The sequence below is a fragment of the Rutilus rutilus genome (genome assembly GCF_951802725.1).
Source record: "Rutilus rutilus genome assembly, chromosome: 8".
Taxonomy (NCBI): domain Eukaryota; kingdom Metazoa; phylum Chordata; class Actinopteri; order Cypriniformes; family Leuciscidae; genus Rutilus; species Rutilus rutilus.
The window spans coordinates 13,930,435-13,946,439 of record NC_140222.1 but is presented as its reverse complement, the minus strand read 5'-3'; the positions used below and the strand labels follow the sequence as shown (position 1 = coordinate 13,946,439).

The window sequence follows — 16,005 nt, the reverse complement described above, 5'->3', positions numbered from 1 at the left end:
TATGTCCTTTCGATTTCTTACAGGTTGAGTTGTTGTTGCCCATAACACGCTAGCATTCTGCTAATGAACGCTGATTGGTCAGTGAAGGACTGATTACGACCACAGATACCGCTTGATGGCATTGTGTCATCCGCAGCGGGACCAGAAACAAACAAAACAAAATCTCTTCTAGCACGTGTGTTTACCTGTGTCAGCTGTGTTGTCGATGCCTCGAGAGAAAAGAAAGTGCAGAGCGCGAAAGCACCAGAGTGAGTGAAGGATTGCCGTTAAGCAGTATCTCTGGTCGTACATGTGTATGACGTCATTGACACTTTAAAAGACTTTTTAAAGCAAATAAGTGACTCAAAAAAATCTAACACCCAGCAATGTGTAATTTATTTGCATCTCCTTTCGAGTACAACATTCAAATTACTAGACAAAAAATTATATCCTGAGAAAAGTGGATTTTTATTGGTATTGCGCCATAGACCTCCATTCATTCTGCACTCGTCCTGTGAGCGCCCTCATATGGAATCAGAGAGGAACTGCAACCAGTTCAGAAGCCGGAAGTGTACTGAGAGTGAAACTTCTCGCCATATTAGACATTCTCTGATCCCACTGAACAGGGACTGGTATACAGGGGGGAGGGGATCAGGCCGTGAGTGAAGAGACTGCTCTGCGTGAGTGGTATTTACGACAGTAACGTTAAATACCAGTAGTCCACAGCGACTCTAGGGGTCGTTGTTTGACCAAAACGGAATTCCTACCTAGTGGGGCTATAATAATACTTTTTAAAATGTACATTTTTAACAAGCAAATGTTCCAACGAGCAGTAATACATTGGATTTTCATACTAAATATTACAGGCTATTTAATATAATAAAAAAACGTAAAAGCATTAATTCCAGATATGAACTAAAAAAAAACAAATAAAAAAAAACATTTTAAATCATATAGCCCACGACTTCCTTAAGGAGTTTATAAGATTAGCTTTGACCCTGTTAATTTAATGTAAAGAAGTGCACTTCAGGATCAAAATGATGGTTTAAATGTAAATCTGATTATTTCACAGTTTAAAGTTTGGCACAACAGATGTATTAGTTAAACCTTGATTTAAGATGAAACCGTATGGTGCAACACATCCACATCCACCAGAACGGATTCCAAATCATCATCCTTGCTAGACTGGATCCTAGTCACACATCCAGATAGGATTATTTCATCTGGAGTTTTGTCAGACTCATTTAGTGATCATTCTATGATCTACTGTGTCTGGAAAATAAACATACCTCGACTACCTCCAAAATGAATTAGGGTCAGACAATCAAAAAATATGAATTCTGAACACTTTATCCAAGACATAACTAATATTAACTGGGATAGATTTCAGTTAATCCCATTTGTTGAAGATGCATGGAACTATTTTTATTTAGAAGTTACCAAAATTATTGATAAACATGCACCTTGGAAAATAATCAAAGTTAAGGGAAGACACTTGCCTTGGATAAATGGTGATTTAATCAATCTTTTCAAAGATAGAGAGAGCTTGGAGAAAATACCGATCAACAAGGGATTCTACAGAATGGGATACTTATAAGAAGTTGAGGATGTACAACAAAAACTCGAAATGCAAAAGCAAATTATTTTAAGGACTGCCTAGCAACAGATTATAACAATCCCAAAGTATTCTGGGACAGAATTAATAATTTAACAAATTTTTCATCTATTTTCATACGAATAAATAATGAAATTGTTAATGATTCCTTTGAAATTGCCGATGCATTTAATCAATACTTTACCAAAGGTAGTCCTATACCCTATGATTTTTCTGATCTCAATTTTAATTTTAATACTCCTAATCATATTTGTGAAAACTCCTTCTCCTTTAGACTCATCAGTCCTATAGAAGTTCGGCAAGTTATCGACAGTTTAGATTCAGATAGCAGTGCAGGCCCAGATGGGTTGGAAATCAAGTTCCTGAAAATGGCCTCATATGTCCTGGCTTACCCTTTGTATGATTTATTTAATTTATCATTGACAACATGCACTACCCCATTATCTTGGAAACGTACTAGTTACTCCATTGTATAAAAACGGTGATCAACATGGCATTAATAATTATAGACCAATCTCAATAATTAATAGCGTGGTGAAAATATTTGAAAAAATCATTTTCAATCAATTATCAAAATATTTGAATGATTCCAATATTATATTTCCTTTTCAGTCCGGCTTCCGACCAAATTTTTCTACAACAAGTGCTCTTATAAAAATTACCAATGATATTACATCTTCTTTTGATTCTAATAAATTACCTGGTGCCATATTTATTGATTTAACCAAAGCTTTTGATTTAGTTGACCATTATCTTCTTTTAGATAAACTGTATGATATTGGCCTTTCAAGATCTTCTTTACTTTGGTTTAATTCATACTTACACCATAGACAACAATGTGTTTTATATCAGGGAAGTTGCTCGGATTTTAAAACTATTGATAGAGGAGTACCTCAGGGCTCATCTCTTGGACCGTTATTGTTTTCTATTTTTATAAATAATCTTCCACAGGTTTGTTCTAATTGTCAAATTCAGTTATATGCGGATGATACTGTTATTTATTTTTCTAGCTCTGATATTTCTTATATTCAGCGATCACTACAGTCTGACTTTGACGTAGTTCAAAACTGGTTTACTTATAAAAAACTTTTGCTAAACAAAAAGAAGTCTTATGTTGTTTAATACAAAAACAAATCTCACTACCAACTGACTACTCAATTAATTTTATAGATGGAACTCCAGTGTTAAAAGTTTATGAGTTTAAATATTTAGGTCTTCTGCTTGATTCCCAATTGTCATTTAGATTACATATTGACTTAGTTATTAAGAAAATATCATATCGACTTAGAATACTTTATTCCTCTATTAATTGTTTTACCCTTCAGGTTAGAAAAATAATTATTACTCAGTTAATACTTCCAATCCTTGACTATGCTGATATAATCTACCAGAACACCTCTGATACAAATCTTCGTCCTCTCAATGTTGTTTATGATAATCTTTGCAGATTTGTACTGAGGTGTCCATACAAAACGCATCACTGCCAAATATATGAATTATTAAATTGGCTATCATTAAAATCAAGGAGGCATTTTCACTGGCTCCAGTTTATTTTTTAAATGTTATCACTTTAATTATCCTCTGTATCTAAAACAATATTTAATTCCATTTCGCTCTTCATATAATTTAAGGCACACCGATCAATTATTTTTATATAAGTGCTTTTGATTATACGCACTTTGAATTATCACGTGAACTTCATTATACTGAACGGCACCGAACCTGCATGTTATGTGTGATAACTGTATACTTATTGTATCAATGTACTTAGAGGACGGGTATGTGAGGAGATAGTTATGAAGAGCTAAAGGTTGGTATGAATGTGAAGTATTATGTGTTATACAATGTAACCTGTTGTCTGTATTCGGGCTTGTTCTAAGGACCCCCTTTGAAAACGAGATGGTACATCTCAAGGGGTTATCCTTCAAATAAATTTCAAAGTTCAATCCTCAAACTTTAAATTGTTTTAAAATGATCTGCTATTGAGGAAAATCAATGTATAAAGTTACATATTTATTAAAAACAAATACATGATAATTATTACAGATTGAACATACAAGTTAGTTGTGCATATATACACTTCTGTTGTGAATCCATTAAAAAAATGTATTAGAAGATTAAGAAAACAGAGTTACAGAAAAATATCAGAAATTTATATTTTCTGTAGAGATTTCCATTAATTTCCATGCCTTTCAACATTATATTTTAGTTTAAAATTCTGAAAAGAGTCTGAATTCAAAGTTAGTAGATTTCCCAATATTCGTGATTCGTCTGGTACATAACAGCAGATGAAAATAACTTCATTTAAACAGTAGAGCAGAGTTTTTATAACTTACCGATTAGACTCAAGCAGCACAAACAGAACAAAACAAACATGTAAAACATTTCCTTCAGTTGTTCAGTGTCTGATCTATTAAAAATACTTGCTAAACACACAGAAGTGTTGATGTGGTGTGTGAATCCTCCCACGACACAGTTTGACCCTCTTAGTTTCACAACACCGCATTTGCATGATGTACTAGTTGATCTCAACTTCAACTGTTCTTAATGTGCAACATATTAATTAGTTTTGTTATGTAACTTGCTTTTTGTAAGGTACAAAAGCTTTTAAATGGTACCTTATTTAGGGGGGGCATATTAGTATCGTAAATGTACGTACATAAAGTGTATGTTACTGCCGAAATGGCACATATTAGGGGCTTTCGCACCGGGTAAATCTAGAAACTAGTCACCACGGTGGTTCCCCGAGAACTAAATGTTTCCAAAGCTAGGGCCATTTTCCTGGTTGCAGTGCCATTAGGAACTCTGAAGTGACGTAAGCCGCGCTTGTTGTTGTGACTTTTATTTTGACAGCGCTGAGAACACCAGAGCCTGATAACACAGCACTCTTATTCTCCGTCTTTAGTTTACTATCTGTTTAACAGCCATGACTAATACGTTATTAGATAGAACTGTTATACAAAGAAAGTAGACAGTATATGAAAAAGTCTTAGCATTTGCATTTGGGATTGGAACGCACAGGATTGTGGGATTTGTCGAGGGAACCAGTGTGATGCTAACTGCCGGTTGGCCTACAAGGACATCATACCTTCACCACTCTGTAGCGCTGATTTAGACCCTAATCTGAAGTAGGAGCTAAATTAGTTCCTCCAAAAGGGGTTCCTAGAACTAAAGTCTTTACCAGTTCTTGGGGTGTGAACACACCAAAAACTGGGTTCTTCCGCCAATAGTTCTAGGAGCTATGAAAAGGTTTCTCTGGTGCAAAAGCCCCTATTAGTACCTTTTGAAAAGGTACCACCTCAGTGACCCCATTTCCAGAAAAGATGGGACATTTTGTAAAATGCAGTAAAAACAAAATATGTGATTTTATTAATTCTATTTAACTGCCAAAAAGAAAGGATTTCCTATGTTTCGACTGACCAACTTAACTGTATTTTGTAAATATAAACACATTTTGATTTTGATGCCTGTAACACATTCCAAAAAAGTTGGGACAGAGGCAAAATAAAAGTGAAAAGATTACTGTCATGGCTAAATTGCAAAGATGTTTCGGAAAAAAAACGACATTGAGTTCTCAGTCCCAAAACGACGAAAAGGACCATCCAGACTTTCATCAGAGACAGATGCAAAAGCAAACATCTGTAATGGTACGGTGGTGCATCAGTGCAAACAGCATATTCGTGAAGGTGACGTGGAGGAGAGGTGTTGGTATTGCACAGAGACACATACAGCCATCAAGATGACATTGTTCCTGGGAAGTCTATGGTCAGACAATCATTCTGCACGTGTTACAACAGAGTGGTTTCTTAGACACTCTACACCTGCAGTCCAGATCTGTCTGTTGCTGATAATATAATCTGATAATATAATCTGTCTAATGCTGATTTGAGTCCAGTGAAGCTCAGATAGACTCTCTCAGTTACCCCCATCTGGGTCTGGTTGGTCTCCGTCAGTTGAGGAAATTTGGGGTTAGCCAGAAAGGCATGACTCATTTCTACCGAGCCGTCATAGAAGGCGTGCTGACCTTCTCTATCCTGTCCTGGTACTGTAATGCGACCAGTCAGGGTAAGCAACAGCTAGAGAAAGTAGTGAGCAGAGCCTCCAAGATCATTGGCTGTAGTCTGCCTACCATAGCCTCACACTATGACTCCAGAATTATTAAAGGGTTACTTCAGGATTTAGCATTAAGCTTTGTATTAGTAGAAAACCTGTAGTATTTTAGAATTACCGTGCTTTCCACCCTCATATCCCCCTGAGACAAGAGATTTATGTATTTTTGGTCTGGAAAAAATCCTCAGATGACGCAAAAATCGTCATTTTGCGTCATCGGAGGATTTTCTGGACAGAGGCTAAAGACTACAGCCAGTAGATGGCGTTGTTCCGCATGTTTTCAGCCCGCCCATAGAGGGTGGGATCTCACTCAGAATGTACACAGTGTCAGCCATCTTTCTTTGGAAGCTAAGCTAGCAGGCTCTTGTTATGTGGAGAAAGCTGAATAGTAGGAGAAAGCTGAGTAAGTAACCATCCTCCTTTTCCCGGACTTGTCCGGCGGGCGAGATCGTTCAAAATGTCCGGGATTCAGCTTTTGCTCTCTGCGGTCGCCATTCATTGTTTACATGCACACCTTTTGTTTCAATCTAACTGAATTCATTCCGATTGGTGAATTTGAATGTAGTGTTAACATGAACGCTAAACAAGTGATCGGTTGATGTGCGTTTTACCATTGCTAAGAAAAATTCCCGCTCCTCCGTGAGAGATGCGAGACCGGCGCGTCTCAGTAATCATGCCACCGGCCTCGCGCTGTTCTCCCGCGGCCGTCAGCCTCGTCCTGCTCGCCACAGTAAAACATGATGAATGAATGGCGACTGTAGAACGCAAAAGCCGAATCCCGGACATTTTGGGCTATCTCTAAATCCCTCGCAAACTCATCACGTAGGCTAGCTTTGTTGTTTTCATCTACGCACTCTTACCGGTAGGCGTGGCCTCCTAAGACAGCGAAGCAAGTGCATTCTGGGAGTTGTTGTCTTTCATCCACATAAGCCAAAAATACATTTTCTGGCTTTTCTCAGTCTAGAAAGCTCCAAATTAAAAAATTTCTTCACATTTCTTCTACTTAAATGACCTATTTTAAATACACATTCATCTTCCCAGAGGTGAAGTATCCCTTTAAGAATCATCGAGAAACATCACCACTGACCCCTATCACCCAGCACATTACTTGTTCACTCTACTGCCCTCAGGGAAGAGGTACAGAAGCATCATCAGCAGAACATCACGCTTCAGAGATAGTACCTATCCCCAAGCCATGCGTTATTTAAACATTGTCTGAAGCTAGAACATTGAAGGCTTATATTAAATTAAGTTCATGAACTAGTTAGATGTTTTCCACCCCGCCACTCACCCTTACTTACCCCAGTCTTAACTTCTTATGCTTTGAGTATTTGCCTTGTGCCTTTTGCACCAAGCAGTTATGGACTGGTTCATAACCCGCTGACACACTTAATGTGCAATATGTGTTCATGTCTGTGTATTTGATGTTATTGGGGGGTATATGTGAGGTATATGTGTGGAATGTGTTGTTGTGTCAGTGTATTGTTGTTAATTAAGTTGTATATGTGAGCATACCAAGACAAATTCCTATCAACTGTAATGTTGAAATGGCTAAATACATTTTGAACTTGAACTTGAATTTGAATATATGGCCTATCATGAAAAGGAGAATCAGACAATGATGACCACAGACTGTTGAGTGGCTGTCTCATAGAAGATAGCTAGAAAGCCTAAAATGATGTGTATTTTGTCTAAATTTTAGTGAATGGAAAAACCCAAAGTACATAGATAAAATCGTCTGCTACTTCACAGTGCTAGTTTTACTGAAGTTCATCTTCAGAGTCAGACTGAAACTCCTGCGGTCGGTTTTCTACAGAAATGTGGTTTTGTCTGTTGGTGGACAAACATCTTGCAGGTGAGAGTGTGTTTTCAGTGCATGAGTGTTTAGCTTGTAGGTGAAGAGCTTCTTCCTGTCCTGATACTGTCAGATTTGTTAAAACTCTTTAATCAAAACAAACAAGATGAGCAACTGTTTGACACAGAGGGAGAGAAACGGTAACACAATTATCATATTTAAGTCAAGTCAAGTAAAGTATATTTGTATAGCGCTTTTCACAATACAGATTGTATCAAAGCAGCTTCACAGTATTAAATTAAAATTATACAACAAGGTTTGTTTCTAGTGGAATTTATTGATTGATAAAATCAAATTAAATATCCCCAAAAATATCCCCAACTGGTTTTAGAACATATTTAACTGTTCAAAAGTTTAGAATGTGTTTCTTTCTTTTCTTTTTTTCAAATTGGTTGGTTGGAAGGAGAAAGTTGATACATTATGATTCCAGTCATTTTTCTTACCCCTTACCCACAATATTTATGTAGAAATTTCACAGTTTTAAGTGCTTCAATGTTTCTGTCATTAAGTATAATTTAGTAATTCACAACATTTTTCTTTGAGGATGTTAAAATACAGTTGAATATTTAGTTAAATCGACCCAATAAATGAAAACATCAGCTTTAATTAGCTTTAATCTTCAATCTTTAAGCTTTAATTTTTCATTTAAGCTTTAATCAGTTTTATTAAAACATAACTGACATGATCTCTATCACCTTCACATGCACGTCAAGTGACACAGTTTTCACATTATGTCACATGACTCTCAGTCTTAAAATAACCTGTTGCATTGTGCTGTAATACTGTTTTAGCTGCTGTAATTCAAAACCCACCAGATGGCGCCACTCAAAATCGAGAATAAATTTGATGACAATAGATGACGTGACAGTAAATACAGTCAACAAGTTGTATCCATTTATCATTACAGCTTCAGGTCTCTTTTCAGTTCCTATAGCAGGAATATATGTTGTTGTTTTGCTGACTGCTGGTGTGATTTATAAAAGTAGTAACTCTGTGTGAAAATATGTATTTTTATTCTAATAGACCAAAGTAATTTGAGTTTGTTATTGTTATTATTATTATTATTATTATTATTATTGTGAACAGGCATCATGAGGCAGCGCAGTGATCAGTTACGTGTATTATTTATTTCGTTTATTAGTAGACCTGTCAAGTTTTGGATTTGAAAATAAGGGAAATTTTCCGGCGCCCACCGCGAGCAGTCCCACCACCCCAACCAAGCTCCAGTATCTCTTACATTTTAAGACAGGTGTACAAGAAAGCTAAAATCACCACTTGTCAACCACTTATAAACTACAATTGGCTTTATTGCCATTATTGGACAAACTAATTAATCCAGTGTGTTTGATTAATGTTGTTGTGACTACTGAGGTCAGGCACACCTGGATTAATCAGTTTGATCCAGTAATGGCAGACAGGAAACAAAGGAGCTGGCTGAAGTTCAGGAAGTAGTGCAGATGTGCATAAAGCCAATGATAGGCCTACCTTTGTTGACATTGACATGCTGTGAACATTCACTATATTCTTAATGAAAACACAAAAGGGTATATATGAAGAGCATTTATTTAAAGGCTTATTTGCATATTTTCTGTTCGTTTAGTTGTCTTTACATTTACATTTTATTTTCATTACACACATTCTTTTCATTTCATATTGCTTTTCTTTACTCTTTTAGTGAGTTGTTGTACAAATTTGTTGCAGACTTTGCATTCTTTAAGACTGTTTTGGAAGGAGTGTATTTGTGGGCTGGGCCAGAGTGGTTAATTTTCTCCCGGAGAAACGAAGCTTTTCGAAACTTTGAATCAATTGAACCAATTGCTTCGAAAAAATGATTCACTATTTTGAATCGCTCGAATCTCCACACGCTGGCGACCCCTGCTGGTCAGAACTGTGGAAATGCAGCAAAAACTTTTAAAACACCTTTTACAAACCCATTGTAAACGTTTTTATTGAATGTGTAATCTATTAAAGGCAATTAACAAATTATATAATAGCATTAAATAAAAATTGTCTTTAATATGTTTTATTTTTTATGTAATAGCATTAAATTAAAAAGTGTATTTAATATGTTTTATTTTATTAAATTGTAGGACTTTTGGTTAATCAGACCAATAAGTGACTTTTAACTACTCTTCATTTTTATTTTACAAATGTGTCATTAAATGTCTAGAAATTTATAAAATTGATCCAAGATGGTAAAAATCATATTGACAACCACTGGTTCATGGGTTCACAGATATCATCGCCCCCTAGCGGCAAACCATCGACATTTTCGAACAGTTATGACATAACGGATCCTCTTCTACTGAAATCATGTGACTTTGGCTTTCTGATTGTTTCGAAACAAATTATTAAAATTTTTTTCGAAAGTGCCCATCATTATTTCATATTTGTTCTTCAGCTCATCCTCTGTGAGACCAGCAGCTGTATTTATAGCGCATTGTCTCGGGTAAAAGTAGCACTATTATTAGAGAGAATTATAAAACAGGTGAAGACCAAGTGATCGAGAATAGTGAAGGGTGATATCAAACTTTTATAAAGTTTCCATGTGTTAATGTCAAGCTAAATATAAAACATTTAGTTAAGCTTCTGGATGCTGTGTTATTTGTGCAACATTAAATTAAACTAATACACAGCAACAAAATTGCAGACCTAACAATAGTGCTAATGATATTGCATGTGTAAAAAAAAAGAAAAAAAAAAAGAAATTTTGATGAGTCAGAAGAAAAACATCCTGGCAGAGATGCTGTATTTGATCACTGTAGGTATATGATATTTCCATACACGACCTCCTTTGATTTCTGCAAGAAAAAAAAAATGCAGTCAATCAATATAGTCATTGTAATTGATTGCGTGACCTAACCTGAGTATCGCCCATCATTTGCATAAGTTTGATCTCTTGTTGATCACGGTCACTGTCCCGTATCGGCAGAAGTCATCACCCTATCCAAATGAATGATGTCCGATCGCTTTGTCACTGATAATCACACACTTGTAACTAGTGGGCTTATTCAGAGCTTTGCGTATGAGAATCTTATTTACTAATAAATCTGAAACACTTATGTGTGGTGAAAGGATACTTTGCGATTTTGTGCTAAATAAATAAAAAAGTGAAACCAGACTTAATTTGACCCAATTGCACCGTGTGCCATTCACCATGTAGATAATAATACTTGTGTGAATAAGTGACTGATTTCAGTTACTAATGTTGGGGGCGGGACTTCAGATTCTAGAGAGCATTTGATAGGACAGTAAATCTGATGTGAAGCTGAAGTGCAGAATGATGTCTTCAAAAATCATCGATTAATATTGGCAGAAGTGAGAGATGGTAAGTTTTGTACTTATATCATCTAAATGTGAATCTTGTCATTGTTTTGGAGCACACTAGCTTTAAAGAGTTAGATCACCCCACAAATGAAAATTATGTCATTTAACTGAACACCTTCAAATTGTTCTAAACCTGTATGAGCTACTGTCTTCTGTTGAATACAAAAGAAGATATTTTAAAATATGTTGGTAACCAGACAGTTGATGGACCCCATTATAGAATACCATTATAGCATGAGAGTTCTTTTTTATAATAATAAATAATAATAATTATAATATATATATATATATATATATATATATATATATATATATATATATATATATATATATATATATATATATATATATATATACAGTGCAATGCATAAGTGAATACACCCATGCTAAAGTTGACTAAAAAGAGGAATAAAAAATCCTATTTTGGAAATTGAACTTAATGCCTTAATTTAAAAAATTTGGAAAAATCCAACCTTCAAGGACACCAATTTTCTTTGTGAATGAATAATGTATCGTAAATAAATAAATGTTCTTCCTTAAAACACATGGTGCATAAGTGAGTACACCCCTATGTTAAATTCCCATAGAGGCAGGCAGATTTTTATTTTTAAGTATTTAAAAAAAAAAAATTTAGGATACTATGCATCCTGATAAAGTTCCCTTGGCCTTTGGAATTAAAATAGCCCCACATCATCACATAGCCTTCACCATACCTAGAGATTGGCATGGGGTACTTTCCATAAGATCATCTCTCAATACAAATCAAACTAGCTTTTAGGCTAACTGAAATAAAATCATGCCAATCTCTAGGTATGGTGAAGGCTATGTGATGATGTGGGGCTATTTTAATTCCAAAGGCCAAGGGAACTTTATCAGGATGCATAGTATCCTAAATTTTTTTTTTTTAAATACTTAAAAATAAAAATCTGCCTGCCTCTATGGGAATTTAACATAGGGGTGTACTCACTTATGCACCATGTGTTTTAAGGAAGAACATTTATTTATTTACGATACATTATTCATTCACAAAGAAAATTGGTGTCCTTAAAGGTTGGATTTTTCCTAATTTTTTAAATTAAGGCATTAAGTTCAATTTCCAAAATATGATTTTTTATTCCTCTTTTTAGTCAACTTTAGCATGGGTGTATTCACTTATGCATTGCACTATATATATATATATATATATATATATATATATACAGGTTTAGAATAATCAATGCAATGGCACCTTTAAGACTGTTTTGTTGGATGAACTAATCATTGAATCTAATCATATGTTATTGTTATTGTGGAAAAATACAATACATCTGTTTACTGACCGTCTGATGCATATTGATTACAAAAATTCAAACAGACAACACGTTCTTGCAACAAAGTTATGAATAGTCTTACCTTTTTTCGTCTTTTTGGTTTATACCATGCAGAATCATTCATGTCTTTCTTCTGGGTCTGAACTGCATAAACAATAACATAATGCATACAAGTTAAAAACAACATTCAATCTATTGAAATTGGACTTATAAAAAATCAATATTTCAACATATGCATTAATTGTTTGATCTCGTTACCTAATTTTTTCCTGCAGATACAGAAGATCCCAATGACTGCAGCAACAATCATCAGAGATCCAGCAGCAGCAGCAGAGATCAACACTATCAGAGACACTGAGACTGGAGGAACTGAAGGAGAGAGAGTCATTAGTGTGAGTGAATCTGTATATAATCACATATATCATCAGTGCTGTGGTACCTGCACATGTGTGACAGAGTGTGTTGATGTCCAGATGTGTGGTCTGGTTGCTGATGGGATTGTTCAGCACACAGCTGTAGGTGTTTTTATCCTGATATTCCACCTCCAGAGGTAGAGAGAGACTGATGCTGAGATCACACACACTGATGCTGGACAATACACTGATTCCTGCGTACCAGGAGAGAGTCGCATCACACACATTCAACACTGATGAACACACCAATGAACAATTTGATGATGAAGAACATTGTGAAGAGTTACTGATGATGACAGGAACAGGCAGACGAGCTGGAAAACATGATAGTTATTGTGAATTTTGTGTCGAGTTGGTGTTTAGTGTGTTAACGGTCACTGAATGTGTCTTTTATTTCACACTATAAAATTAACATGTGAACGTTTGGACAAATTATCTCTGCTCACCATAGACAGAAACGTTGATGATTGTTTTTGATGATTTTTCCACTCTGATTATCTCTAGTTTATAAACTCCAGCATGTTCAGTTCTGGTGTTTGTGATGGTCAGAGATCCAGTTTGATTGTCCAGCTTCAGTCTGTCTCTGAATCTCCCATCAGGACCATCAAATGTGGAGAAGATTTGCTTCTTTTTTTTTATTTTAGCTAAAATGTAGTTTTCAGCTCCAAATGTCCACATTATATCATCATCTTCACGTATTTCAGTAAGATCAGTGTTTAGAGTAACAGAATCTCCCTCCATCACTGACACTGAATCACCAAACACACCTGGAGAACAAACAGATTTACACAGATTAATGTCATTGCAGTAGTGCTTATGAATTGCTTATAAATTAATATAAATATGTTAAAAAATAAAAATATTGACAGTATCAATTAATGTACTAATACAGCAGCATCATTTATGGAAAAAAAGGAGAGATAATTAGCCTGATTTTATCAGACTCTCATACTCATAAAATTAATTTAGTGGAAGTACATAGGAGAGCGGAGCCAGTCTAGAGATAATGGCTTAATGCTACTATTCTTATGCAAGACTTATTATTATTATTATTATTATTATTATTATCATTATTATTCATACTTGTACATACTTGTATTCATACTTGTACAGATGTACCATAAATATTAAACAAGCAAATGATCCAACAAGCCGTAATACATTGGATTGTCATTCTAAATATTACAGGCTATTTAATATAGTAAAAAAACATAAATGCATTAATTACAGATATGAACTCAAAGCGGACAGGTTTCCAAAAACAACATATCATATACGCCTTCATAAAGGAGTTTACTTTTAAGATTAACTTTGACCCTGTTCTTTAATGTGAAGGAACGCAATTCAGGATCAATGTATAAAGTTACCTGATAATTATTGCAGATTGAATGTGCAAGTTTATTTGTGGATACATGATGTGGATGTGAATCCATTAAAAATGTATTTGAAGATTAAGAAAACAGAGATTTACAGAAATATATGTACATTCACTGTAGAGATGCAGAGACATTTCCCAATATTCGTGATTCGTCTGGTACATAACAGCGGATGAAAATAATTTCATTTGAACAGTAGTAAAATGTTTTTATAACCTACAGATTAGACGTTGTTCAGTCTGATCTTATAAAAATACCTGCTAAACACAGCAGAAGTGTTGATGTGGTGTGAATCCTCCCACGACACAGTTTGACCCTCCTAGTTTCACAACCCCGCATTTTCATGATGTACTATTATAGTTCATCTCAACTTGAACTGTTCTTAATAGTCAATATATTCCTTATTTTTGTCATTTAACTTGCTTTTTGTAAGGTACAAAAGCTTTCAAATGGTACCTTATTTAGGGGGTGCATATTAGTACGTATTAGGCGCTCTCACACCAGGTAGTTCTAGAAACTAGTTCCCCGAGAACTAAATGTTCCCAAAGCTATAGGGCAATTGGCACCCAATCCAAAAGGGTGGTTCCCTGCGCTTGTTGTTGTGACTTTTATTTTGACAGCGCTGAGAACACCAGAGCCTGATAACACAGCACTCTTATTCTCCGTCTTTAGTTTACAATCTGTTTAACAGCCATGACTAATACGTTATTATTAGATAGAACTGTTATACAAAGAAAGTAGACAGTATATGAAAAAGTCTTAGCATTTGCTGTGTGGTTGATATACAGTGTCGCTAACTGATCATGTTTCGTTTGGTCCCCTCAACGTTGCGTTGGATTTCCTCCTTAGTTATAAGGTTGAGAGGTCGATTTATCACTGTTTTCCATGTTCATAGAGTTAGTTAGTGTTGTAAATATATAGGCAACAAACTGTGGCTGCATCTGAAAACCTAGACAGTCCCTGCCCTGTCAGACTATGACTTAGCAGACAGCGTTTACATATAAAGAAACCTCACCAACTGATTTCAGACAGGCTTCTGAGGCAGCGTAACGATTTAATGATTGATGACAAAATAGAGAGAGCTTTGGTGACAACAAATTGAATATTTGATTACTACAATACTAACTTCTCACAAGAAATGTCATCAAAAGAGGGAAATGTTGGTCAAAATATACACTTTACACACAAACTGACCTCCAACCTCAAATTCCAAACGCCTTCTTTATTTAACTGTCACAGAATGGAATGCACAGGATTGTGGGATATCAAAGGCAGTGAAGGATACATCTATGCTGCCTTCAAAAATCAATCAGATGAAGGTCTCCTGATGGATGTGGATCGATCATTGGATTCGTGCCTTGTTACCTTCCTACCTCCCTATCCTGTCTGTAATTTTTCAAATTTCGGATGCAAGCCTGTGTGTTTGCACCAAGTGATCTTGGCGACCTTCCTGTCTCTCTCCTGAATCCAACACAGAAGTGACTTGAACTGCAATTCATTTGTCTGGCCACTAGGGACAGGCTCCAAAAGAGAGCCAACCCACAAACCCCCCATGTTAAAATGTCCAACTTTATGGCAGAAAATTTCAGTTTAAAATTCTGAACAGAGACTGAATACAAAGTTAGTACATTTCACAATATTCATGATTAATTTCACACATAACAGTAGATGAAAATAATCTCATTTGAACAGATACTGTCAGGAAAAAAGCTACAAAAGCTGTGACTGGAGCGAGACCCTTTCACTTATTAATCCCTAAAGGATGCCTATTAGTATCTTAAGGGTTTAGTACTTAAATTATTATATTACTTTTGAAAGTGTGTCACCTCAGTGACAGCTTTTGTACCTTTTTTTCTGAGTGTGTAGCAGCCACTGTATCACCATCAAAACATAAAAATGTTTTTATAACTTACCAATCAAACGGCACCAGCACAGACAGAACAAAACGCATGTGAAAAACGTGTGAAACATTTTATTCAGTAGTTCAGTGTCTGATGAAACTATCCACTGGAAACACTCA

The 16,005-nt window shown here is 35.5% G+C and overlaps 1 protein-coding gene across 1 annotated transcript; it reads right to left on the bottom strand.

Annotated features, from left to right (window-relative positions):
* Positions 1-10,073: 10,073 nt before the first annotated feature.
* On the bottom strand, positions 10,074-16,005 carry LOC311295299 (SLAM family member 5-like). Its single transcript, XM_084416610.1, has 7 exons — positions 15,899-16,005; positions 13,056-13,376; positions 12,897-12,923; positions 12,636-12,803; positions 12,455-12,565; positions 12,279-12,340; positions 10,074-10,360 (listed from the first exon to the last, which is right to left on the bottom strand). The coding sequence occupies exons 1-7, from the start codon at positions 15,954-15,956 to the stop codon at positions 10,316-10,318; spliced, it is 792 nt and encodes a 263-aa protein (XP_084272736.1). The 5' UTR covers positions 15,957-16,005; the 3' UTR covers positions 10,074-10,315.